Source organism: Strix uralensis, chromosome 3 (assembly GCF_047716275.1).
Source record: "Strix uralensis isolate ZFMK-TIS-50842 chromosome 3, bStrUra1, whole genome shotgun sequence".
Classification (NCBI taxonomy): Eukaryota; Metazoa; Chordata; class Aves; order Strigiformes; family Strigidae; genus Strix; species Strix uralensis.
Genome location: NC_133974.1, coordinates 47,240,028 through 47,266,382, shown reverse-complemented (window position 1 = coordinate 47,266,382; position 26,355 = coordinate 47,240,028). Strand labels below are relative to the sequence as shown.

At 35.2% G+C, this 26,355-nt stretch overlaps 1 protein-coding gene across 4 annotated transcripts in view; it reads left to right on the top strand.

Annotated features, from left to right (window-relative positions):
• Positions 1 to 26,355, top strand: part of ASCC3 (activating signal cointegrator 1 complex subunit 3) — a 288,803-nt gene that overhangs the window by 176,463 nt on the left and 85,985 nt on the right. For all 4 annotated transcript variants that reach the window (XM_074862160.1, XM_074862161.1, XM_074862162.1 and 1 more), the window contains 6 exons: positions 5,761 to 5,952; positions 6,280 to 6,504; positions 17,101 to 17,220; positions 21,332 to 21,496; positions 22,306 to 22,392; positions 24,722 to 24,898. In XM_074862160.1, the coding sequence (XP_074718261.1) occupies positions 5,761 to 5,952; positions 6,280 to 6,504; positions 17,101 to 17,220; positions 21,332 to 21,496; positions 22,306 to 22,392; positions 24,722 to 24,898 (966 nt within the window). The remainder of the gene's footprint in view (positions 1 to 5,760; positions 5,953 to 6,279; positions 6,505 to 17,100; positions 17,221 to 21,331; positions 21,497 to 22,305; positions 22,393 to 24,721; positions 24,899 to 26,355) is intronic.

Below are 26,355 nucleotides of genomic sequence, written 5' to 3'. Positions count from 1 at the left end.
ATGCATCTTGGTTGAGGAGAGCTCTTGGTAGTCTTTGGGTTCTTCGCAGGAACCAGCTGTAGGGTGAACAGACAGTGAAGCTAATGCTACTGTTCCCAGGAAGGAGCGAGGGTAGTAATGTGAGTGCATATCAACACAGAAGCACTACCTGAATCCAATGTATTGAACTGCTGAGTATCTTTTAAAAAGTGACTGATTTATAACTTTACAGAAGAGCTTCATGACAAGTTGTTTATATATGATTTAGTGTATTACTACGCGTTTAGTAAATACTAATAATTTTCCATTTCATGATGTTTCTCAAGCAGCATGAAAGGCAATACAAGATAAGGACCAATTGTTTAATATATATTTATCACAGAAATGTAGTCAACTTTTAAACCCTTCAGGGAAAATTTCTTTCTAATTCTTTGCTTCTATAATAAAATAATAATTTAATCTTACTGTTACCACGTAACATGCCACTTCATCCTTGTCCTAGAAACAGCTGCTGATACCTTAGTTATTATGCAGACAGTACAAGCTGAATAATACAAATAAAAGTTCTAATTCGTAAAAGGAGAGTTCTCAGGTAAAATCAATGTAGCTCAAATGCATTCCTTTTTTCTCCCTTTAGACTCCAATCTGTATTTCTTCATGTTCACTTTCCTAAACTGTCAGGTAGTGTTACTGCTCATCTTCATGGTTTAATACTTTCTCCAGATTTCATATGTTTGCTCTAACTGTGCATATTAAGGAGTCTCATGAGGTTTTTTTTCTGTAACAAGAGATTACTATATTTTGACTTCATATTTAAAAATCCCTTCTCATGGTTTTATTGGCACTATCTAAGTTTTGATCTCTCCTTGTAAACAGCAGTTGTGAATAAAAGAATAAAACTTATGTTATAGATTAATTAATATGCAATATGTATGTAGTAAATTCTGAAGAGAAAAAATGGTGAATGATCGTGCAATCTTTTGATCATTTCTTTCTATTTCTCTTGGTCCTCATACATACTGAAATCATGTTAATTTTTTGTATTTAAGGAGCAGGAATAAGCCCACTGATGGACTCTTCAACTTCCTTTTTTTCATTCTGCGTTCTCAGCTGCCCTTTACTTCCTGAATGGATGAAGACTTCTCCCATCTTACCTTGATCTCATAAGTTTTGAAAGACAATCAGTATTCTTTAAATGAGCCAGCAGAGCAGATTCAGCAGTATCATTAATATGAATGAGGCAGGGGAGGCTTTTGTCTTATTGGAACTTAAAACAATTCAGAAGGTCAACCTAAGAATTACACTTTTGGATGTCTTCAGGAAAGTTAAAAATTTTAAAATAATTGAATTGTATTCATCACACAGTAGCAGTACTAATTAAAACTACCCTTCATTGAAGGCTGCAGCAAAAGATACCTTTGCTTGGTTTAGGTGTCTGTGATATCTGTGCTATCTGAGCACTGACACTTATCAAGTGAAGCTAATGAAGCCTCAGAATTAAGAACCAGTACTTTGCAGGGTGTCAGGACAGTGCAGAGAATGAAGGATGGGAATAAATTGCTCAGAATTGCTCAAACCAGTGAACAAATATGATGGTCCATTCTGAACAAACTGCAAGTGCTGCCCTGTTGTGAACTCCACAGAAAGGAAATTACAATGATTGAGTTTTATGGTCACAAGCATGAAGTTTTGCTATAGTAAGGTGATAGTGAGAAAAATACTAGAATAGCCTGTGCCATTTCTGGAAGGAAATGCATTGTAGTAAAAACTGTGTTATTAGCGGGAAAAAACACCAAAATTCAAAGTTGCAAACTATCTTCAAAATGAGAAAGCAGAAAGGAAAAATAAGTGATTTACAGAAAGGAAAAAAAAGTCTGATCTTACCAAGTAGTGGTCATCTACTTAGTCTGTCCTAGATGAGTATAGCAATTGGAGATTAAAGAAAAGACATAAATTGGTGTTTCACTTATAAAGAAGTAATTTATTGACAGCTGCTTCTCATAATCGAGCTTTATTACTCTTTTTTACTTACTTTTTTCTTATTTTATCTAAAAACAATCTAAAAGCCTATTAAAAATTTCATGCTTTGATTCACATAGTATTGGTAGTTCAGACAAAAAGCATGAAGCTTATGGTCTTTATGAATGATGATACCTTTGTGATAGCAGATACAAGAAAAGGGTAAGGAAGGGCATTACCTTTTTTAAGGATTTAGCTGAAATACCCTAAAGCTTGATTAAAACTTTTTTTCTGCTATGTATGCCTCACTTCTCATTAAAATTAAGCAGGACATTTTTCTATGTCTGTGATGTTTTTAATGTGTCTTAATCAAGAACTGCATGAAATTCAAGACATTTAAAGGAGAAATACAGGTGGCAGCAAGCTAAACTAGGAATTTATTTAATACATACTGGTTTAGATGCACACACACATTTAAGCAAAGGTCATAAATCTACAGCCCTCTTGAGCAATAAGGGAGGGGAAAGAAAATCAATTCTAATCAGGAGACCAGTGCCAGACCTCATAATAACAACTTCTCCGTACACCTGAGGCACTTAGTAACATTTCGTATAAATTTTAAGCAAAACCTTTTAGTCTGTAATAGAACAAGATGGGAGTAGTATAACTTTTTATAGTTTCTCTTCCCTTATTTAGTAGTTGTTGGTTTTGTCTTTGCAACCATTAAAATCCAGATTTAATAGAATAACCATGCAATTCATTGGCACAACAGCTTAGAGCGTTTGCTTGCAAATATGTTGCCATTAAAGGATATGCTGTGTGAGCAGTCTTCCAAGCCATCACTGAGATATGGAATTTATTTTTTTATTTTATCGTCTCAAGTGTAACTTTATAAAATTGGGTTACTTCATTGTTCTTGAACTAACTTGACATGTATCTTTGTAATTTAAAATGCCCACAAATTTATGGAAAGAAAATTAATTCAATTTCTGTGCAGTTAATGGAATCATCCAGGATAGTTAGTGATTTGATTTGCTTAGCATTTGCTTTTTTCCTATGTCAAAGTGGGCTGTGAGTTTTTCATTTTAAAAGTTCATCATCTTCTGTGTTGGAAGAAATGTATTTAATGCATCTCTAAACTTGTTACTGTGTAACCTGAAAGTCTAGCACTTCAGGGATTCAGTAAATGAACAGACAAAACCTGTGAATATTAAATATTTCAAAGATTTTTAGAGTGTGGTAGATTTTAGAAGTGTGTGGATATTCTTTCTAAATGCAACTATATGGATACATTTAGGTTTACCTATATATTTTTAAATGGTTGATTAATCTTAAACTTGTAAGTTTAAGATTAATTATAGTCAGACTAGCACTGCCATATCTTAATGTGTTTTCTGTCACAAACTGTTCCCCTTCCTCCTCCTTTTTCCTATATTCACAAGTTCCTTTCTCTAATGGGTGAAATTGTAGTTCCTAAAACTGTGAACAAATACAGTTTCCTTCCATATGTAGTACAAGATTTTACTCTTCTGAGTTTCCAATTAGTAAGTTGCCCTGTCTTCCAATCATATTAGACGACATAAGCAGGCTACAAGCAAAGGTATGTAATTCTTAAACTGTGGAGATTTGAGAACAAGATTTGGCTTTTCCACCTACAGATTATAATATTTAAAGTATATTTTTTGATATTGAATAATTGTGCTTTTTGAAAAGTAGTTAATACCTGTAAAATAGTCATGTAACACAAATACAACAAGCTCTACTAAAAGAGTGACATTTCTGGTGGTTGTCTTATCACATGGGAAGATTTGCTTTAAGACAAAAGCTAATTACATTGTTAAATGCTTACACCATGTTCTGAATGTAATCAAGATCAATCCAAATTTCTGTGTCACAATTATTCTCAGATTTGCAGCTGAAGTGAATTTTCCCTATGCCTGACTTCTGTGAGATTTGTTGTTGATAAACTATAAATGCAAACCTTGGTGCATTTGTGTTCTTTATGAAATACTTGTTTCCATTTGCTAGCTCATAAAGAATAAGCTTTATGAACTGCACTGCCACTTTCTCAATTTCTTACTTACTCATTTTTAAGCACCACGGCAGTTAATTAAATTTGCCAAAAAAATCATGTGTAGTTAAAAGCTGAGTTTGATTCCCTTTAAATGAATAGTAAATAATTACTGCTAAAGCAGGAAAGATCAGACACTGAGAAGCTGGATAATTGTGAAGCTGAGAAATGTGTTTTTCCTACAATATTTTTCTTTTGATGTTCTCCTTTATAATTGCATTCCCATCTTCCTATTTATTTCTGTGTTTGCAGAGATTTATTGTTAATGTTTGGCAGTATGCCAGTACTGTGAACCACATTCTGCTTTGCTTTACCCACTCTGTATCCCTTAAGTCAACTTGCAGTGGCTGTGTGTCAGATACTAGTAAATGTGAAGATTTTAAAAAATAATAATTTGATGTAGAATTAGTTCATTATAATATACAGGGCTGAAAATACAGTGATAGTAAAAAAATACTTAACTCTCTTGTGGTCTATGGAAAAATATAGATTCTCTGCTGACAAAGATAATAAAGAAATCTGTTTTAGGGAAAGATTAGAGTCATTACCACAACCCTCCTGGTGTCATATTCAGCAGCAATCGATTTTGGAAGGCAGTGAGTGCAGCAGTTAGGAATATAGAAGAGATGGGAGGAAAATCAGAGGTGTTCGTGGCAAATCAGGGACATTGAAACATGAAGATCTGAGAAACCAGTAGCCAGGGGCAAGGGTAAAGAGATTGTATATGGCATGCTTTCTGACCTTACATTTAAGCTCATATAAGCTTAGTTGAAGGTCCTTTATTCCAGTTTACAACAGGGTTACTGTGCCTTTCCTCCTGTCATCTTAACTGTAATGAAAGAGCTGTACTCTTTGTGATACTTGAGCTTTAGCCCAAAGCCTTGTTTCTGAACACAAAGACAACTGTTCCCATTGGGCTAAAATGGCATGAACTCTGGTGGTTTGGGTTTCTTCTTTAAGTGGTTGGGTTTCTTTTTTCCTTTCCTGTTGCTTCTGGAAGACACACTCCAAAGCAATTGGAGTTTCAGAGTTTATTGTTTGGAAGGGAAATTCATTAGTTTTTCTTAACTTTGAGTCAATATTCAGTTTAGGTGAGGCATGATAAAGCTAGTACCCACTAGCTTTAGACATACTTATGGACCTAGTACACAGTGGGAGGCTGGAGAACCTGAGGTTTTGCAAACTGAAATCCCAGCCTCATACACATGGGGAAGGTCAAAATGAGAGGTAGATGAACAATTTGATTCCGTACTGTGAATTTATTAATCCACCTGTGCTGAGCTGATGGTGGTGAGAAAGGGTATCCCCTCCTTAATGTTAATGGCTGGTGGTGGGAAAAAGGTATCCCCTCCTTAATGTTAAGTATAGTGTGTGGCCTGCTGCCTTAAGCCTGTTCTAGCTGCCTGCATAGCCTGAGAGAGTTGCTTTTAAGTCAAAGCAATATGTGAGTTCTTGGTTTCAGCGTTCATGTTGGTTATCAGTAAATTTGGATCTCTGTTTAAGTGAAGGAATATTTTTATAAAAGTATTCTTTTAAACAATTAACTGTATTCTTTGGAAAGTAAGACTAGAAGTTAAACTCATTTATAGAAAATCATGACATTGGGGTTGATAAAAAGTTTGATGTTAATAGAAATACTTCTTCATATGACTCATAATAATACTCAATTTTTTTCCCCTAATTTTTTTTAACACAGTGCTTCTTGTACTATAATTAGAAATGAATTCAATTTTTATGCTTGTCCATTCTAGGTACAGAGATCCAGAAATAAGCAGGTACGTGAGCTGTTTCCAGATGGATTTAGTATTCATCATGCAGGAATGTTGCGGCAAGACAGAAGTTTGGTGGAGAACTTGTTTTCTAATGGACATATCAAAGTCCTAGTTTGTACAGCTACGCTCGCCTGGGGTGTCAATCTTCCTGCTCATGCTGTTGTTATTAAGGTAAGAGCTTCCATTACTCTGCACATGAGTATCTGTCTTAAAAGAAACCTGTAAGAAGCATAGATAGAAAGATCTTTATTGTGGGTTTTGGGCCTGGAGGGGAAATGTCTGGTTGACTTGAAATGTTATTTATATCTCATTAAACTGATTCTCTCCTCTGGGAGTCTAGTTTGGATAGTAAAGATTTAAATATATCAAAGATTATGAAAGGATTAGTTAAAGTACACTTCTGAAATCATGCTATATTTGCCTAATTTCAGTATTCAGCTCATCAGGATTATATTCATGTGTATTTATGTTAATTTTTATTAACTTTTCCTCAACCAGGGAACACAAATATATGCTGCAAAAAGAGGGTCCTTTGTTGACCTTGGAATTTTAGATGTCATGCAGATATTTGGACGAGCTGGACGGCCTCAGTTTGACAAATTCGGAGAAGGCGTCATTATTACAACTCATGATAAACTCAGTCATTACCTGACTCTTCTTACTCAGCAGAATCCAATTGAAAGTCAGTTTCTTGAAAGCCTTGCAGATAACCTAAATGCAGAGGTAACGTTTGATTCATTTAGAGAACCAAGCAAACTTTAAATGATTAATATTATTTGAAACAAAAATGCAATATTGTCACACTTAAAATATCTAAAACAGAAATTTTATTATTACTGTAGACTACTCTCTGTAGGTGTGTATGTTTAAGAAGAGTGAACTGTTACACGTGAAAATGTTGGGGGCCTTTTACAAAAGGTAGTAGGTATTAGAAGTAGTACAGAGGATCAAAATACCGTTAAGATAAAAATGTAGAAACACAGCATTTACCTTTTAATCAGAAGTGCTTTATTAGAATTTAGTAAATGTTCTGCATAACTGCAAATTAAAATCCACAAAAAAAATTAAAGCATGTCTGTCTGTATATAAACAAGCTTACTTCACATGGTTGACTGCAATACAGGAAGAATAATGTACTTCTCTTTGTTCTCTTTTACAGTGATAATCAGAACTGGTTTATTATAAAGTTCCCCGTTTGCTTCAGTTTAAATCTTAAAATGCTGTGGTTATATTGAAAGTACTGACCTCTGTCTTATTGAAATATAACGATTCAAAAGCTATCTATTGTAATAACCAATTAAAAATATTTATATGCACACACAGACACTTTTTACAAGGAAACCTCAGAAATTTAAACATGCTTAAATGAAGCTGTTTTTCAAAGGCACTGGACATTTTTTCAATATAAGTACAGAAGCTCATCTAAACTGAAATTTCCAGTGACATCTTAAAACTCATTATTCCTTTGAAAGTTGTGATTTACTTGGTCTATTAGGAATAGTCTTGGTTTTTTAAGGTGCTTGTTACATAGGTGCTATATAATTCTCTACATATTTCTGTTTATTTTTTACCTTTTCATCACTTTAAAGTCTTTGCATTATTCAATCCTAAATAATAATTTTAAAAGGAGATTCTGGGAAGGAGAAGAAATTGATACAGTCACCTTTTAAAATGTTAAGATTTATTCCTTGATTCTTTACAAATGACTGAGTTTGATCATTCACGATTTTGGTTGTTTGGGGTTTTTTTCTTTTAAAGGGGTTTCATAAGTTATTTCTTTGGTTCCTGTTAACAGGAAAAATCTCTGCCCAAGTGTAGTCACACATCAAAAGCAGAATAAGGTTGAACTGTATTCTAAGTATTTCCACACACAGACGTGGGGGAATGAAGATATTAATACCTGTCTGCACACACAGCTATTCCTCTTTACCTCTAGCCTCTGGAGTGGTCCGAGAACAAGGAGGGAGAGAGAAATTGGACTCCCCCAGAACGTGAGAGACAAATGTGAGGAAAAGGAGCCATTTTCAATTTTTCTATCCCTCTTTCTACCACAAAGAGAGAAAAAATAAACAGAAGACATGCTTGAAGTGGGAAGGTGTAGAGCCCTCAACCATTTCCTTTTGACAACACACTTATATTCCTGGAGGTAGACACCTGTGAATGTTCTCTAAGTGGAACTGGGTGGATATTCAGTTCTTTAAAATTGGATTGTAGCAGCTTACACATTAGTAGTAATAATTTAAATCCTAAAGTTGGTTGTGAAGGCCAAGGTTAACTGTAGCTATTGTTCAGCACCCCAAGAAGTTAGAAAAGAGAGATCTGGTCCTGGGATACTGTGTACCTTTTGCCTAGGAAAGATTCCAGACAGATTTCATAGAAAAGCTCTGTTCTTTTTCTTGAGATACATGAAGTAGACAAGGAGAAAAGAGCTAGATATTCCTTCCTTCACAGCAAAGGATTTGTTTTTCTCCTTTTATTATTTTAATATTAGAAATCTAGTCCTCCCATCTCGCAGAAGGCCCTCAGGTCAGGGAAGAATTACAAAGACAATGGAATAATAAGCACCTGTTGTGAATCGGGTCAAAGAAGATCTTAATGATTGATGTACTGGGAAAAACAAGTGGCATGGCTATATGCTACTGTTTTTTTCAGGCTTGGTCTGTATTGCTCCAAATTGTTTAGAAGGTGTCTGGATGTGCTGGTGTGCCCACCTGATTTATACCAGGAATCTTAAGTATTCCTTCCACCGAGCTCCAGCAGAAAATCTAGCTTTTGTGGGGTACTGACATACCCTAAAAAGTCTTGTTGGTTAACTTGGCTAAAGAAAGATTCAAAGGAGGTAAAACAGCTCTCTATAACTAGCTGGAACTAGAAGTGAATAAGAAAAAGAAAAAATAATTTTGACCAATGCCAGTACAAGAATTAATCACCCTGCTCATAAATAAGGTTGCCTGAAATATAAGATCTGTAACAGTCTGTCTTTTAGCAGTAGTGGAGATAAAAGAAGTCTATTTTTTTCTATGGTGAAGGTTTTGTAATAAGAGATAGTATTTGTATGGAAGATGTGGTTGCATATGAGGAATAGAAGATTTGACTTGATGAAACAGGAGTTCCAGTCCTTTATCTTTCACCTTGGCTGCGAATGCTTAGTTTAGAAAGTATGAGATGTAAGCTATTAATTTTCAAAGTGTAATATTCTGCAGAGATAGAGAGGTTTTAATAGGCAGTGTGTTGTTCCTCAGATCTGAGCTGTAGTTCCAAAATGCACAAATTTTCCAGCAAGGCCAGAAAGCAGAGGTGATTGTTATATGCAAGCTTAAAGGAAGCTTTTTTCGGTTTTGTTTCTTTGTGGGTTTTTTCTGAGGGGACAAGTGAATTTACATTCACTGAACTTTTTATGCAGAGGAAAAATATTTTCAAAAATTCAAAAGTAATTCTATTTTCAGTATCAAAAGAAAAGATGTATTTGGTTATAGTTACACTTTAGGATTCTTCTCCCCTTCCTTCTTTTTCACTGTACAGGTTACAAATTCATAGGTATTTATCTCACAGGAAGTGTTTGGAATGGCTTAACAAGTTATTTATAGTGTAGCAAGTGTCTGCTTTTATGTTTCTGTATGTTACTGTACTAGATAGTAAATTAAGGTACCAAACTGCTGCTAGCATTGACTTTGGTGCAGTTAGCACCAAAGCAAAACATTGAAGTTGACTGTTAAAATACAAAGCAATTTTAATTTCTCCCAGGCCCGTGATTTTAACAGCAGTTTTTAAAGGTAGTAATATTTTCTCTTTTTTTTTTTTTTTTTTCACCCTTTTCCCTGCATTTAACAGTAAGCACTCTCCTAGAGTAAAAGCTGTTAAAAAAAAAATTCACTGAAGACTTGGAAAGGTAAATACCATTGTCTAGCACCAATTGAGTATCCAAATGGATACTTAACAAAGAGGGGGAAAAAAAGTATCAAAAAACGAGACATTCAAGGGAGACGGGGCTCTGTGAGCTTAGAATAATATCTACAGTAATTATGAAACACTAAAAATTATCCAAAAGAAAAACAGTGAGTTGCAGCAATTCTAGATAAGGCTGACAACAATAAAAACAATCCTACTCATTAAGCTTTATTTAGTTTTTTACCTAAAAAGATTTGTTTGTCCAGGGAAGTATGTATTTTTGCTAAGTAGTTTCTTTTCAGATGTGTACACATTACTGAAATTCTTTCCAGAAGTAGAGGAAATTTCAATAGAAATTTAGTAATTTTTAACAGTAATTGAGTATCCAAGTAGTTCTTTGAAAAATATTGCTAGTAGACACTGGCTACTAGCCAGGTGTAAAACTAAGAAGTTAATCCTTCTGCCCTGTTAAAATAGTATAACTAAAGAAGAAAAAAATAATGAAATAGAACAAGAATTCTGTTTCATAGGAGGTAGTCATCTAAACTTATCTAATCAAAGATACATAGGAAGTATGTGATGTACAGTATAATAAAAACTACTTCTAAGTTCAGCACTTCTACTGCAGGACTTGGGGTTTGGGGAAGAGTGCAGAAAACTGGCAAACTAGTTTAGACAACTGTTTCTTTTCAGATTTTATGTAATGGTAGTGTTATCTGAAAGAACAGGCTTTAAATTACTGAAGATTCTGTGGCTGCAGTACAGATGCAGTCAGAATTTTGTTAATCATTGTGATAAATGGTTGTTAGTAGAAATAGCAATGGAAAATGCTGAAAAGCAACAGAATAACAAGGGCATGAAACCACCATTTTTTTGTTATCTGATATTTGTGATGTTACTTATCCTTCTGTCATGACATGCATGAAAAATTAGTGCCTACCAGATTACAGGAAATCAATACTGAGCAGTTACAAGGAGCTAATGTGTTAGGTTTTTCTAGAAAGTAACTTCATAATTTCTTTATAATTGGAGTCAGTCTAAACTTCTATATATGCTGATTTGATCTAAATTAGTGGAATCCTCTGAGAAGGATACAGGTGTTTCAGAAATTATGTTTATCTGGAGATGACTATTTCATAGACTGGAGCATTCTGAAAAAACTAAATACATTTCAAATTAGAGGCCATCATACTGATCAGTAGATAGTCTTAGGAAGCATATTTAGTTTTGGTCATCTTTTATAGACACTCCCTTTGACAGTAACAATAGCACAATATGGACACAAAATACTTGTTTATTGACTGGTTTGTTACAGAAATCTAGACAGTATGCTGATGACCACTATCATATTTGTCATAACAGAGCCTGTTGTTAGCACTGGGAAATCTGCACTGATATGTAATAAAATGATGTATTTTAGGAACAGAGTCTGCTTTTGTTACAAGTCATTCAGGAAATCCAAATGCTTATGCTGTAGTTGTAAAGAGAAACCAATTAAAGGCCAGAAGCACTTCTGAATTGTTTGAATTATTAATTTATTATAGGCAGATCAGTAGCTGAAAGAAGAACTAGTAAAAGGAAGGCAGCAGTTGGAAATATGGGAAAACTCCATGTTTCCACAAGAATATGAAGTTGCTTTTATCTAGACAGAGTCTCTTGGCAGAAATAGGTAGGTGGTAAGAATGAGGCAATGATTCAAATATTTGGAGTAATACCATATGTAATCCTAGCCATACAATCACTGAGTGGAGACCAGAGCCTTGAATTTTGTACCTAGGCTTATGTGATACAGGAGGGAAAATTTGAGCAATGATGCAAAAAAAATAGGGTATTTCTAATACCCATTTCAAAATTAACTTTCTAGAAGCAGAAAATTTTCAGAGAGGATGGGCAAAGGAATAGATGAGCTTCTGTGAAAGGAGCCCAGTAGTTTACCTGCATGCTTCAGACAAGAAAAAAGACAAATGTGAGATTATATGACATAGTTTTATGAACTAATGGGTGACATGGCAAAAGATTGCCTCTCTCCTGGGAGAAGAACCAGGAAATACTGGCTGAGATGAGTCAGTAGCACGTTCAGAAAACACAAAGGGATGCCAGCTGGGTGATTAGACTATGGACCTCTGCTGCATGGAGTTGTATCTAAAAGGTAGAGTAGTTCAAAAACCATACAAAAATGGAATAAAAATCCATTGAAAGATACCAAATGCAAAGGCAATACCTTTAACTAAAGACCTTGAGATGCAATAGTTTAAGAATTTGCGAGAAATTTTTATGGTGCTTGCTTCTCATTGCCACCTTCTGCCCTTCAGCATTTGCTGTTATCTAACGACAGAAACAGCATGCTGGCCTTGATGTCCTACCACATTCATTCTTAGGAAAGCTACAGAGTGGGAAAAGCTGAAATACACCCAACTTCATTGAGCTAACACCAAATTAAGACTTTAAACATGTATTTCAGCACCTCAGTCCACTGAGAATTCTCTCCTGCAGATTTGGTTTGAGTTTTCATTTAGTTTTGGGTGGCTTTTTTTTTTTTTTCTAAAAATGAGCAGAAGAAGAGTAAATGGTCAGTGATGATCAACATAGGCATGGAGATGCCCTTTTCCTTTTCTGCTGAAGATGTGCCACTGGGCATATTGGAATGTAAAAGGAATAAAATAAACAGTTGGTTAGGGTGCTTAGTTGAGAGGAGCAAGTCCTGGGTCAGTTGACCAGCTGGCAAACAGAAAATACCTGTGGCTGTATTTTCTGGAAATACAGGAAGAAAGATAAGATGCAGGGGATGTGGTTTAATTAGACTATAAACTTTAACTTATCTGGGAACTATCATCAATAGCTCATACAATGCAGGTCACCATTCCTTCCCTAATTGTTTCCACCTGATAGAGCCCTCCCTGACATCCACAGCTGGACCCCAGCTTGTTGCTGGGATGACTCCTTTCCCCAGAGTGCTTAAAAATTGAGAGAATTTGCAGTGCTGGACGGTAGGTATATGTTCCCCAAGGGATGTGCCTTTCCTTGCATTTACTTTTGATTTTGTGGTGAAGCAAGGAATGTAAAAGGTGGGGACTTGTTTAGCTTGGACAAATCTCTTAATCTAGTTTTTGCCTTGAAAGAGTGGCAACTATTGTGGTTCTCAGAAGAGATACAGAATTCCTTCAACGCCTTTCTGAAAAAATTACTCAAGAGCTGGGTGACTGAACAGCTTATCTGGGTATGGGGCAAAGCGCAGGCTGGGAGGAAGTGGAAGTTTTCTCCCTGGGTGTCCAGGGCCCTGACCTGCATGAGACCAGCAACCTCATCCGTTCTCCCCTCACTTTTTTGTGCTGTGTCCGGATAGTAGACAAGTTATTTGGCGTTAACAGAGAATGACAATGTAGTTCAGTTGTACGTGTAAATAGTCCTTTGGTCATGTGTGACTGGAGGAGATTCTGTCCCACTTGGGACAATTCTATTAGCATTAAGAAATTATTTCAAAACCCATACAGGACTAACACCATAATCACTTCAGATGCTGAAATGGTAATTCAAAGTACCCTAGTTTCCAAAGCAAACAGTTTGTTAAAAAGATACCTTGGTCTCTTAACCTTAACAACAAATATTTGATTCATATATAGAAATTTTTCATCCATGTAATCTGACTCAATTATACAAATATATTTGCAATTAAACATTCTTGTGAAAAAATACAGTATATTATGTTATATGTTATATAATGCATACATTGTATATTAACAGTAATATTTTTATGCCCTTTTCTAATATGTATAGAAATATCAGAGAAAAAAAACTTAATTTTTCAAAAACTACCCCCGAAAAGCCATGCTACTTATATCTGTTTACACATCTTTGAAAACCAAAAACACCTCCTCTGAAATACTGTGCAACTTGATAAAGTCTGTGGGATAGCATGCTGTGGATGTTGTTTACCTTAACTTCAGTAAGGCCTTTGACACCGTTTCCCACAGCATTCTCCTGGCGAAACTGGCTGCTCGAGGCTTGGATGGGCACATGCTTTGCTGGGTAAAAAACTGCCTGGATGGCCGGGCCCAAAGAGTGATGGTGAACAGAGTTAAATCCAGGCGGCCGGTCACGAGTGGTGTCCCCCAGGGCTCGGTTTTGGGGCCACTCCTGTTTAACATCTTTATTAATGATCTAGACGAGGGGATCGAGTGCACCCTCAGTAAGTTTGCAGACGACACCAAGCTGGGTGGGAGTGTTGATCTGCTCGAGGGTAGGGAGGCTCTGCAGAGAGACCTGGACAGGCTGGAGCGATGGGCTAAGGCCAACTGGATGAGCTTCAATAAGGCCAAATGCTGGGTGCTGCACTTTGGCCACAACAACCCCCAGCAGCGCTACAGGCTTGGGGAGGAGTGGCTGGAGAGCTGCCAGTCAGAGAGGGACCTGGGGGTGTTGATTGACAGCTGGCTGAACATGAGCCAGCAGTGTGCCCAGGTGGCCAAGAAGGCCAATGGTATCCTGGCTTGTATCAGAAATAGCGTGGCCAGCAGGGACAGGGAAGTGATCTTACCCCTGTACTCGGCACTGGTGAGGCCGCACCTCGATTACTGTGTTCAGTTTTGGGCCCCTCACTACAAAAAGGACATTGAATTACTCGAGCATGTCCAAAGAAGGGCAATGAAGATGGTGAAGGGTCTGGAGCACATGTCGTATGAGGAGCGGCTGAGGGAACTGGGGTTGTTTAGTCTGGAGAAGAGGAGGCTGAGGGGAGACCTCATTGCCCTCTACAACTACCTGAAAGGAGGTTGCAGAGAACTGGGGATGAGTCTCTTTAACCAAGTAATGAGCGATAGGACAAGCGGTAATGGCCTCAAGTTGCACCAGGGAAGGTTTAGACTGGATATTAGGAAGTATTTCTTTACAGAACGGGTTGTTAGGCGTTGGAATGGGCTGCCCGGGGAGGTGGTGGAGTCCCCATCCCTGGAGGTGTTCAAGAGTCGGGCTGACATAGCGCTTAGGGACATGGTGTAGTTGGGAACTGGCAGTGTTAGATTAATAGTTGGACTAGATGATCTTCAAGGTCTTTTCCAACCTAGACAATTCTGTGATTCTGTAATAAAAAAATATTTAATGAAAATGCAGAATATTACTAAGCACATCACTTGGTGATGGTGACATCAGCCATTGAACAATTAGTTGAAAATTTCTGATGCTCATTATTTTTCTCATTTAAAATGACACAGTGAGTTGGATTAATATAGTACTCAAGTTTTCATTTTGTGAGTGCAACACAATTATTTGTATTTCAACAGTTAAGAAAAAAAAAGTGTTTTGTGACGACTGGTGCAATCAGACAATACAATGTCAGCATAGTAAATATTACTACTCATTGATTATTCCTTCTGCAACTAAATATCTAATACATGGTTGAGGAAATGCTGGAAAATTTAGAAGTTTTATTTTAATAAAGTATCATCTTGTCTATTTGTTGATTTATGACTACTACATATCCTAGGTCTTAACAGAGGTCCGTTTCTAACTTTGTAAATAATTTATTCCATAATTAATCTTGTATTAATAAGATAACTTTCATCATTCATTTTGTTTTAACAGAGGTATAAATTTTCAAACGGTCCATAAGAACTTTACTTGAACACTAGATGGCAGCAAATATTTAGAAGTTGCCTTTTTTTTTTTTTGTCTCTGCATATTATTCAGTGAATATTCATTGAAGTTGGGGGAGGAAGAAAAGCACAGTATTAGATTTCACAACCATATCTGAAGCCCAACTGTATTTCATAATCGCTTTTTTCCCCCTCAGTTTTACTTTTAACTTACAAAAATAATTAATTTGTAAGTAATAAAATCAGATATTTGAACAAATGCAAAAAAAATGTGGGTGTTTTTTTCTTTTAATTATCAGATTTCACTGTGCTTGGTAATGAGAATTTTACCTTTTCGTGACTGTGAAAGTAGTTGTTTGGGGGAAAATGTTACTATTGAACTGTGTTGTTATGCTACTTCAAGTTGTGTACTGAAAGATATTTGAATCATGGAAACCAAATGCTGAAATTAAGCTGAGTAGCAAATTGAGTACTAATAACCTTAGGGCTGTTTTAGATGTTTACCCTGTAGTAGTCTATGAAGAACTGAATGTTTTTTGTAGCTACTTCACTGCATTATGTAGATACATACTTTGAAAAACAACACAATGGGGCTTCCCCCAACCTCCTTATGCTGTTGAAGAACAAAATATCACTTGAAAAACGTGTGAGACAAAGCTCAGAGTTACTCCATGCTATTAGTCATTGCTATCAACAAGGTTTTGCCAGATTTAAGTTATTTTAACTCAAGGCAGATATGGCTTGCATTATTATTTTTGACTAGATATTTATGTTATTTCAAAAAGAATATTATTATTAGATCTGAACGTGCAGATCACTTACAGTTGTAGAGAATTTTTTTTAATTTTTGCCAAGTCATGTGGAATGTTTATATGAAATCCAAACACCAGTAAAACAAAAATAACTTAAAAATGTAGTAATGGATCACAAAAATTCAGTGAGAGGGCCTTTTGCTTCTTCTAAACAACCAGCAACAAGCAAAAAATGTTTGTTCATGGGACATGTAGGAAATACTAAATTCTCCTGGTAAAATCAGGTTAACTGCAATTAAACGGTAAAATGCTTCTCATGAATGTAATGAATACAAAATAGAGCTGACGTTATCGAGTAAAAATGTGTGTGGTAAATAATCTGGTGATAAAACTGCTGAATTAGCAAAAAAAGTCACTTAGTAAGAAAATTGTTTTGGTATACCTGATTTAGCCTTGGAAAATAAATAAATATATGTATATATGTGTGTATTACCTGTTCAGTTTTGTTACATTTTGGTATAACAAAAATGTAGCAGGTACCTGTGCCACATACAAAAGGAGAAAACTATTTGTAAAAACTGTGTATAAACAGATTGCCAAATATGAGGGCATGATGAAGAAAATCATAAAGATTGTTGGTATCATTTGGTTTAGGACCTGAACCAGAAAGTGCTTTTATATTGGTAAGGAAAATTAGAGATTTTTTTTTTTTTTTAAGGGTAATCTTCTTTAAATTATCCTGAGCATATTTACTAAAGAATTACGTTGTTTTGTTTGTCTTTTTTTTATAACAAGTTTGCTCAGTATCATCTTTTAATTGTAAAAATCATAAGTGGTATAGGAAAGATCATGTGGGTCACTGTATAATATTATGTCACAGAACATACCATGTTACTAGATGTTCATAAGTTGAAGATGTGTAAATGGTTCAAGTTACTGCTCTATGATTATGTTAAAATAATTTAAGTTAGAAACATACTGACACTTTCTTTAATCTAGTGCTAATGCTCTGAATTCCATATGTTTTCAGCCAAATACTTATGTTCAGCTGTAACATATACATTTAATTTTGTCTCTTTTCCTATTTCCAGATTGCTCTTGGAACAGTAACTAATGTGGAAGAAGCAGTAAAGTGGATAAGTTACACTTATCTTTATGTACGGATGAGAGCAAATCCATTAGTATATGGCATCAGTCACAAAGCTTATCAGGTATAAAATGCATTTTAAAAAAATCTGTAACCTGTTCTGGGTCTCTAATCCTTCCCTGATGTGAGGATAAATATTTGCTATTTCTACTTAACCTGACATCAGCAATTCTTTTAAAGTGCTTAGAAAAAGGAAGATATTTTCTGTAGCAGAGTATTTTTAACACTAAATTAAGAGGCCCCTTCTGTTCACATAAAAATACATTTTAACTGGCCAAGTTATGCTCCAAAGGACAACATTCATTCTTACCAGACAGATACTGTAACTAAGCTTATTGTCAGTGTTTCAGTTTTGTAGGCTAGATATAAATGATAAAACGAAGCATTCTTGAGTTGTTTGGTTTCACCCCTGCCCCCGTCAGCTTTTGGTTTATAATGTTTCATCCCATGACATCTTATAAATAATAAAATGATGGTTTTATTTTGGTTATTTTTTTCTTCCTTGTAGTTTAGTAATTATAAGATTTTTTTAATTCATTTATTTTGATTTTTTTTGTTCATTTAGAAGTGCTCCATGCAGTGATATAAACCAGAGCACAGTTACATGAGGTTTTTTCCAAGTTTTTTTTTATTATCTGTAATTTTTAGGAAGTTTTAATAGTTTACAGATTATCTAAATATTGTTACTTTTTTTCTGTACGGCTGTTTATGAGCATTTAATGTTAACATAGTTTGGACACAGGTAATTGAGCCTAATGCAGGTGAAACTCTCACAAGTGTATGGTAACTGCAGTCTATTTCACATGTCCTAAATCTGTTTCGTGACTTCATAATTTGTCATGATATTGTGAGCAGCAATTGATTCAGTCATTGCAACGTGTAGAGATGTATGTCGGGAGTTATGTTTTTGATAGCTTTTGTGTCTGATGGTGGAATCTGCAGTAGAAGTAGGTAGGCTATTGTTTAAGCAAGCTTCTGCAGACACCTTTAGATCTCTGGTCATCTCAAATCTGTTTTCTATAAAAAAACCTTACAATACATTACCACGTGATAATATAACAAAAATTACTTTGCTAGTGAGAAGAATGTTGTTGTCCCATTCCTATAAATTACTTTTTTTTTTTTTTTTAATCAGGTATTTTTGACCAGTTAGATTAAAAGAAATGCAACTGTGGTGGTAACAACTGGTGAAAAAAGTAATAAAACACTAACAGGAATATTTTTTATAAATTTCAAAAATAATGAACAAAAGTTGCTCTCCCTCCCCTTGCTTTTGTGGTTTTATTCCACTGCTGAGAAAGTGGAGGTTGCCAGCACTTGTCTTTTCCTGCCACTAACCTCCTTTCTACCCCTTCTGATTTGATGTGCTAATAATAGACATTCCTATTTTTGTGTTAAGACAGTAACAAATTATATCAATTTGAAGTGTTATCCATTCACGTAGGAGCAAAACCAATGCCAATCCCCTTATTTTCTAAATAAACCAGTTTTAAATTTCAAAGCTAATGTGTTATAGAAAGTATACGGATGGTATAGTGCCAGATGTGGGCATAACCACAGATTTGTTCACTTAGACCATTCTATTTCTTCTGTTCTGGTTATAGGTATCCAATTTTCATAATTAGTATCTTATTGTTTCTTAGTAATGTCGCAGTGTGCCAATTTCTATCTCTGTTTTGGCTGACAGTCAATGTTACCCATTCAGAATCCATATATCTGCATAAGCATCATGGGTCATGCTTGCCAGCTGTTCGGTGGGGCTGAGAAGATGCAAACTCGTTCTCCTTTCCTTTTCCACAGGTGCTCACCACATCCAGTAATTATTTTAGGGCACAATAGGTCCAGCCTGTCCACACAAAAGGGTTATGTTGTACTGCACAGGGAGACCAGGGCAAGTGTGCGCCTGCCGTGCACCAGCACATTCTGCACCCCACATGTTGCCTCCAGGATATTACTGTTCCCCACCTAGCCCGTTTTTGGGCTGTGCCCAGGAGTAGGCTACTCCAGGCCCACTGCTTTGATTTGTGACTTTTCAAGTTGTTTGCCAGAAGTGCCAGTAATGCCTATTATTGAGTTGGGAAAATGGCCAAAATTTATGATGAGCGGCAAGAAGAGACAAAGAGTGGAAGGAAAAAGTGGAGCAAATGTGTTGTATTAGTGAAGCCTGTGGTATGAATTACAGGCATTTTCTCATCCTTTTAGGGTTCCAAAGGAAAGGTTGCTGGTGGTTTTTTTAAGGTAACCCCTTTGTTTTCTCCTCTTTTTGGTTCCACTCTTTGGTGTTCCCACAGTTAAGCAAAGCTTTTTATCCCCATAAATTGTATGTTTATGTTTAGAACATCTGTAAGAGTTAGAGGAACTTGTCCCCAACACTTCTCTTAGTTAGCTAGAGAAAGTAATGTGAATAATAATGTACTTTACCATACATTCTTAAATTTCCACTCCAGACCTGCTCAGTTTCTTGCTGTGGACATGCCAAGCCTTGTTTTTAAGAGTACGGCTTGAAGCTGTTCTAGGCTGGATCTTTTATTCTGTGGGATTTCTAATTAAGCAAGTTCAACAAGAAGGGTGTTAACCGTGGATTCTCTAGACTGGAATATTGTTTCACAGCCTTTTCAAGTTGTTGACCTTTCCTTTAAAGTTAAAACCTTTGTATTTGTGAAAAATGTTGGTCTACTGTTACAGCTTTAACTTTTTTATATGTAAAGCAAAAGATTGGCAGGTAATTTGGACTGCCAAAGGAGTAGGAAGGTGTTTTGATACTTTTTTACTTTTTTTTTTTTTTCCTTCTCTTTAGTTATAAGAGATGTTAAACATCTGGCATTCTGATAATTTTTTTTCTTTTTGACCACCTCTGCTCTGAAATCTGACCTCAATGCATGACTTACTATTGAGAAAAGCACTCTAGACCTTTGCCATCTTAGGTTTTCACTCGAAACTAAGGCAAGCCATAACTAAGGAGAAACAGCTTCAGAGTAACTCGCAAAGACAGGGAATATTAGGAACTAGTCTAGCAGCTGCTTTGTGGAGATGCTTTGTTCGTCTGCAGCTTCACTGAATGTGAGATGAAGCACTTCAGCACAAAGATGAAACTGAATCCTGGCCCAGGGGAAACCAGAGCAAACCAAGGCATAGCAGTTCTTAAAGCCTGCTCCTTTCTTCAGTCTTGGTCAAATAGCTCTGTTGCAGATTTACCAGAAGGGCTGGTATGACTTACTGTGTAGGAAATCTGAATTATACCAGCCCTGAAGTGCGAATGCTGCCTGTAAACTAGAACAGAGCTTCAGTCTTTTCAAATTTGGTGACTAATCATTGCTTGTGTAATTAGAGCCATATCTCAGGTGCATATATACCAGAGGGTTAACTTGACTATGAATCCCTTTTCACCCAACCCTGTCAGTCTGGGTATCCCAGATGCGTCATGGGGAAACACACAATTATACAGCAGTCCCACTCAGATGGGAGTTTTGCCCAGCCTTGTATGTACTAATGAGATAATGTGCATTATTACTTGGACAAACTGTCCAGGTTTCTGAACTTTGATATGAATAGAAGTGGTGTTGGGCGCAGCAAGCTCCTTGCTATAGACGGTACAATATCCCAGCTGATATAGCCAAAGCTTTTGGGGATGTTAGAGTTTTTTTGCTAGTAAACACTTCAGCCATCCAATTTGAAGCTTGTTCTATTTGGGATACAATTAAAGCCATCCTCATGTCAGATACCCAGGCAAGGTATATCTTCAGCCATTTCCATAAATAGAAGATACTATAAGATAACATGTTTTCATGAAGTGATACAGTAATGATAATTTCATTTAAAAATCTTAGCATTCAAACTTCTTTGTAAATCATGTAAAATCATGTAAACATCAATGTAAATTTATTTCATAATCATGCTACTGTTTCATAAGTAATATTAGTCTACATTGTATTGATAGTCTCGAAGCATTATAAAAGAAATATTATTCTGGTTAATTTGTCCTGAACAGAGAGTTTTTGGTCATTAATGTTACTGTAACAGTTGTTAGTGAGATCTCAAGAATATCTTAATTTAATAACTGTACCTTCCTTTTATTTGATTTCTGGCTTTGTGTGACTGGACTATTTCAATAAAATTATTTATTTAACACTTTTTTTTTTCTTTTATACAAATAAATGTGTGTGTTTCATGTCTAGATGGATCCAGGTCTAGAAAAGCACAGAGAACAATTGGTAATTGAAGTCGGCAGAAAACTGGACAAAGCCCGCATGATCCGCTTTGAAGAACGAACTGGCTTTTTTTCTTCAACAGATCTAGGCAGAACTGCCAGCCACTACTATATTAAATACAATACTATAGAGGTAAAATATGATGTTCTATTTCTGGGGTTGTAAGATATTACAGAATATGTAGCTGATTTGTTCAATAGATTTTCAAATCGTATTTACTGAAATGGGGAGCGAGGAAGTAGAGAGGAAAAAGAAAGAAACTAAGTGTAAAGCAATACTGAAAACTTAGACTTGGTGTGAAGTGAGATTTGCAATTTCTATAGTCTCTGTGTTCTTTTAGGCACATTATAATATTTTGATATCAACAGTGTGTGCAACCATTGGTACGTGATAGCAGATTCAAGTATAGAGTCTGATAACAGAAAAGTTTTTCTGCATGAAAATCCTATCAGGTTGCCAATCTTAAACAACTTTTGTCACTGTAATCAGATTGTGTTGTAAATATTAGATGCATTTGTGCAAAACTTTGTAGTATTGGAAGGTTGATTTGATGTACACATTAATCTTAAAACCTTTCTTCTGTAGGAAATAAGTCTTTTTCTTGAATAAAAGCTGAAGACTTGTCATTAATTGTTTTTAACTGTTTACTGTGACTATGTATAATTAGTTTATTCACTCAAATATGTCCTAGACTTTTTTTTAAATTGCCATAGATGGCATGTCTCTCGATTTTTGGGGTGTCCCAAGTTTCAAGGGACTGTTTTTCTGAAAGTGCTGAGAAGTCATCCTGGAAATTGTTCCTGTTTAAATTGCATCACTCTGGTCTTCCAGTAACTTACATTTTAATCTTACATGCCTTTTAAAATCTTGGTTAATGTTTCTTTCTTTTGTGCTACATGTGTATTTTTATTTTCAGTGTTAATTCATTTTATTTTTAATAGACTTTCAATGAATTGTTTGATGCTCATAAAACAGAAGGTGATATTCTTGCTATAGTATCAAAAGCTGAAGAATTTGAACAGATAAAGGTAAAGTTGTATCCTTTCATAAAAAGAATATGTCTTAGAACTAGACACTTCTGTAGTACTCACTCCATAATTAGTAGGTGTCTACAGATGCAAGTTTTGTAAAATATTAAGCACCATTATAAAATGTTTTCTGAGTAGGGACAGTTGCTAAGAACTATGTATGCTCTCACTCATATTTATATGTAGTACAGCTTGAACTATAGTGCACATTTAATAACTAGTTATGGATCTCTGAAAATTCCTTTTAAATGCTTTTAAGAACTTTTCAGCTCCTCAGTTATTAACAGGTGAAGATAAGTGTCCATTGAACATCCCAGGGATGAGGTAGTTTTTCTGTTTGAAGTTTAAACTATTATTAGATGTCTCCCTGAAGAATGTGCTTTATCAGAAATGAGACGGCACTCACTGAAGTTAGCTCTGTGATATACTTCATGCAGGAAACAATATTAGATTAGCAGATTGATAAATTTTGATAAATTATTTTCGTATTTGAATCTAGAAAGTTGTAACAGATTTGAAGCTTGTTCTATCTGGGATACAATTAAAGCCATCCTCATGTCACATACCCAGGCAAGGTATATCTTCAGCCATTTTCATAAATAGAAGATACTATAAAATAAACTAGATTACTGTACTGTCATACTCGGTTTAACCTCAACCTCTCTTTTTGCCTCCTGTGTGGGTAGGACACAAGACAATACATTGCAAGCCAGCATGAGTTTGTTTGCCCATGCTTCCATCTCACAGAGGTGCACGCCAGACTCCACAGGGTTTATTAGCTTGGGCTGTTTGCCATTTTACCACAATTACATAACTTTCAAGTCAGAGTTGGCTCTAATTCACCTGGCTCTGCAAACTGGCAGTGTGAATCCCTCACCGTCTACATACTTACATATTTGCACACATTGTCTGAGTATTACCATCTCTTTATCTAATGGAGAAATTCTGTTTTGCTGTAATCTCTTCTATTATAGAAGATAATAAGCAGTGAGGTTTCACAGGGATACACACAACATTTTCCAAGCTAGAAGGGATTTTTTATGATAGTGGTATTGCTTTGCTAGGTCTAAATTTAGCATAATTGAATATTTAAATGGAAAGCATATGGAAAATATGATGTGATATGTTCTATATTTACAATAAAGTTAGTAGTGATGCCTCTTGACTAAAGCATAGTTATTCTAGTTTGCTTTCTCAGATTTGTATGGTATGGCATTTCCATTTTTTCGTGATTTGTTTGCTGTGCAGCTCTGAATGTTAAAACTAGTAACTGATTTTCACAAGAATAACTCAGGATTTGCCCCTCTGTGTGATACAAATTGTGACTTTTGTTAATATTAATCATGTCTCCATAATACCTTTAAAAATTCTGTATTTTGACATCAGTAAGTCACCAGTAGCTGAAATATAGATCTGGATTTGACCTGTACTGTGCTGTGCAAAAGCAGAAAAAATTATCAAAAATGGTGTTGTAAGAAAAGCATAATATCCCCCTGACACTGGAGTTATCTGTGATGGTTGTGTCCTTCATCTTTTTCTTTCCTGTAGGACCAGTGGCTGGATGGTTGGGGATTTTAACCCAATTGTTTTACAGTCTTTTGTATGTCAGCTAGTCAGGTCCAAATGAAAATTACTTTCAGCTGGTTCCCTGCAGGGACCAAACATTTACTCTCTTTAAATAAGTTTTACACCAACAGACTATCAGTAAATCAAAGAATATGTAGATTTATGCTGGTTTTGCCATGTAAGGGTCATCAGTTAGAATGTGAAATGTTATGCATTATTCAAACCATAGATATGAATATTTCTTTACTCATATTAAGACTTAATCTTATTAACAGTTAAAATTTTAATATCATGAATCATAGTACTTCACAGTTTTGAGTTAAAAATGTATTATGCCACATGCAAACTATGTAACTATAATGAGAACATTTAATGTTAATTCAAGATTGCCCTAATCCAGATGGACAGAGGTTTTACTCTGGTCAAATAAAAAATGAAATCTCATCAGCTGAAGGATGGTAGGGTCAGAAGATTCAATTTTTGTGGCATATCAAATTTTTGTATGTCAATGGCAACCTTAATAGATGGTGATGAATAATAAAATGTAATTGTGTCACTATTAAGATAGTTTCAATTATGGTCTATTAGCTACATTGTGGAAGATGTGGGTTTTCTGCTTTTTTTTTGTTTGGGTTTTTTTTTTCTTAAAACTAGAGACTTCGTTTAAAAATAATGTAACTATGTTATAAGGAAAATTTGATTTCAGTGTAAAAATTTTTATCAAATTGCTCTAGCCTCTTCATAATGTATAATTGCATTTTAGGTAAGAGAAGAAGAAATAGAAGAGCTGGATACCTTACTGAATGATTTCTGTGAACTTCCTGCTCCAGGAGGTGTGGAAAACAATTATGGAAAAATTAATATCCTCCTTCAAACATATATTAGCAGAGGGGAGATGGACAGTTTCTCCCTTATTTCAGATTCTGCATATGTTGCACAGGTAAAAATAGTATTTTTTATGTATCTTTTTCTGTCTTCTGCTGTTTTCATTCTCCCAGATGTTTACAGTTATGTAAGTAGGCCTTGATCTGCAACTTTTGGGTACATTTTTATGCAAATTGATTTGAAAATCAGAACCTTGTGTGTATGCGCATGTGTGGTATAATATTTAAGTGGAAAAGATTTGTAAAAGCCTACCTTGGGAGACTATTGCATTTTTTCTTAATTATGGATGTCCTTTTTGTTCGTATTATCCCTGTGGTCTTATTACATTTAGTAGTTCTAACTGTGATTGCACAGAAATGTTATTTTTAACTTACTGGGTTTTCTTCTAAATCTGGAAAACCATTGCACTCTATTTTTATGTTTTGTGTACTTTTATACTTTGTTCTGCAAAACATAATTTGTGTTTTATTCACATACCTTGGTTTATACAAGATATGCTATTACCATTTTATTGCTAGATGTAATCGTGCAGATTTGCATATCAGTCTATATATTTGTTTGTGGGCCGGATGCGGCACCTGAATCGTTCATAGTTATAAAGGATGCTTAGTTATTACAAAGAATAATAAGAGAACTGCAAATCTGTGACTCAGAACTGCTTTCTTACAAAACTAGAGCCCATCTTAGAAAGAAAGGGATGTTTGCTTGAAAGTTTAGAATTATGGATCCCAAAGAACTCAAAATGACAAAGTGTTCATAGACAATCCCAGGTGTGCAACAGTAACGAATGTATAAAACAGATTATAAAATTCTACTTTTTAGCCTGTCCTATGTCTTTTTTTTTTTTCCTTTTTTTTTTTTTTTTGTTTTTTTTAAACGGTTAGCAACATGTGGCATTGAATTACTTTTGTCTCATACTTAATTCCAAAAATCCTTTTTGGAAAGAATTGATTGTAAAATTGCATTTAGTTGGTGCTAGAGATGAGAGTTAAATATTCTTCATCAAGATCTTCATACTAACATTACCTTCTTCAGAAGTGTTTACATTTCATAGCATGTAAGGGTATAAATGAGGAAATTCTGAAATCATTATGCACATCATAAAAATTGTGGTACTTGCACAGCAAGATCATTTTCAGTATGATTCTTTTAATCTTTGCTTTCAAGACAATTGCTTTTATTCATCTATCTCAATTATAGTGTTTTTAGTGAGGCAACATGGTCTTCTCAGATCTTCATAAATTGTACATGTGGAACCAGTGCTACAAACTGTGATTTTTTTTAACTGGGCTATTAAGAAAATAATTCATCCTTTCTAAGTAAAAGAAATGTGCCTCTTTAGTAACATATGCTTCCTATCATGACCAAATAATTTTCTATTTTTTAGTCCTGTTGGCATTACAGAGCCAGTAGAGAATGATTCTATTCTATTCAATGAATCAAGAACAGAATTGCTAATCCAGGCATAGTAAAAAAAAATAAAATACGCCAAAAAAACCCACAACTTCATAA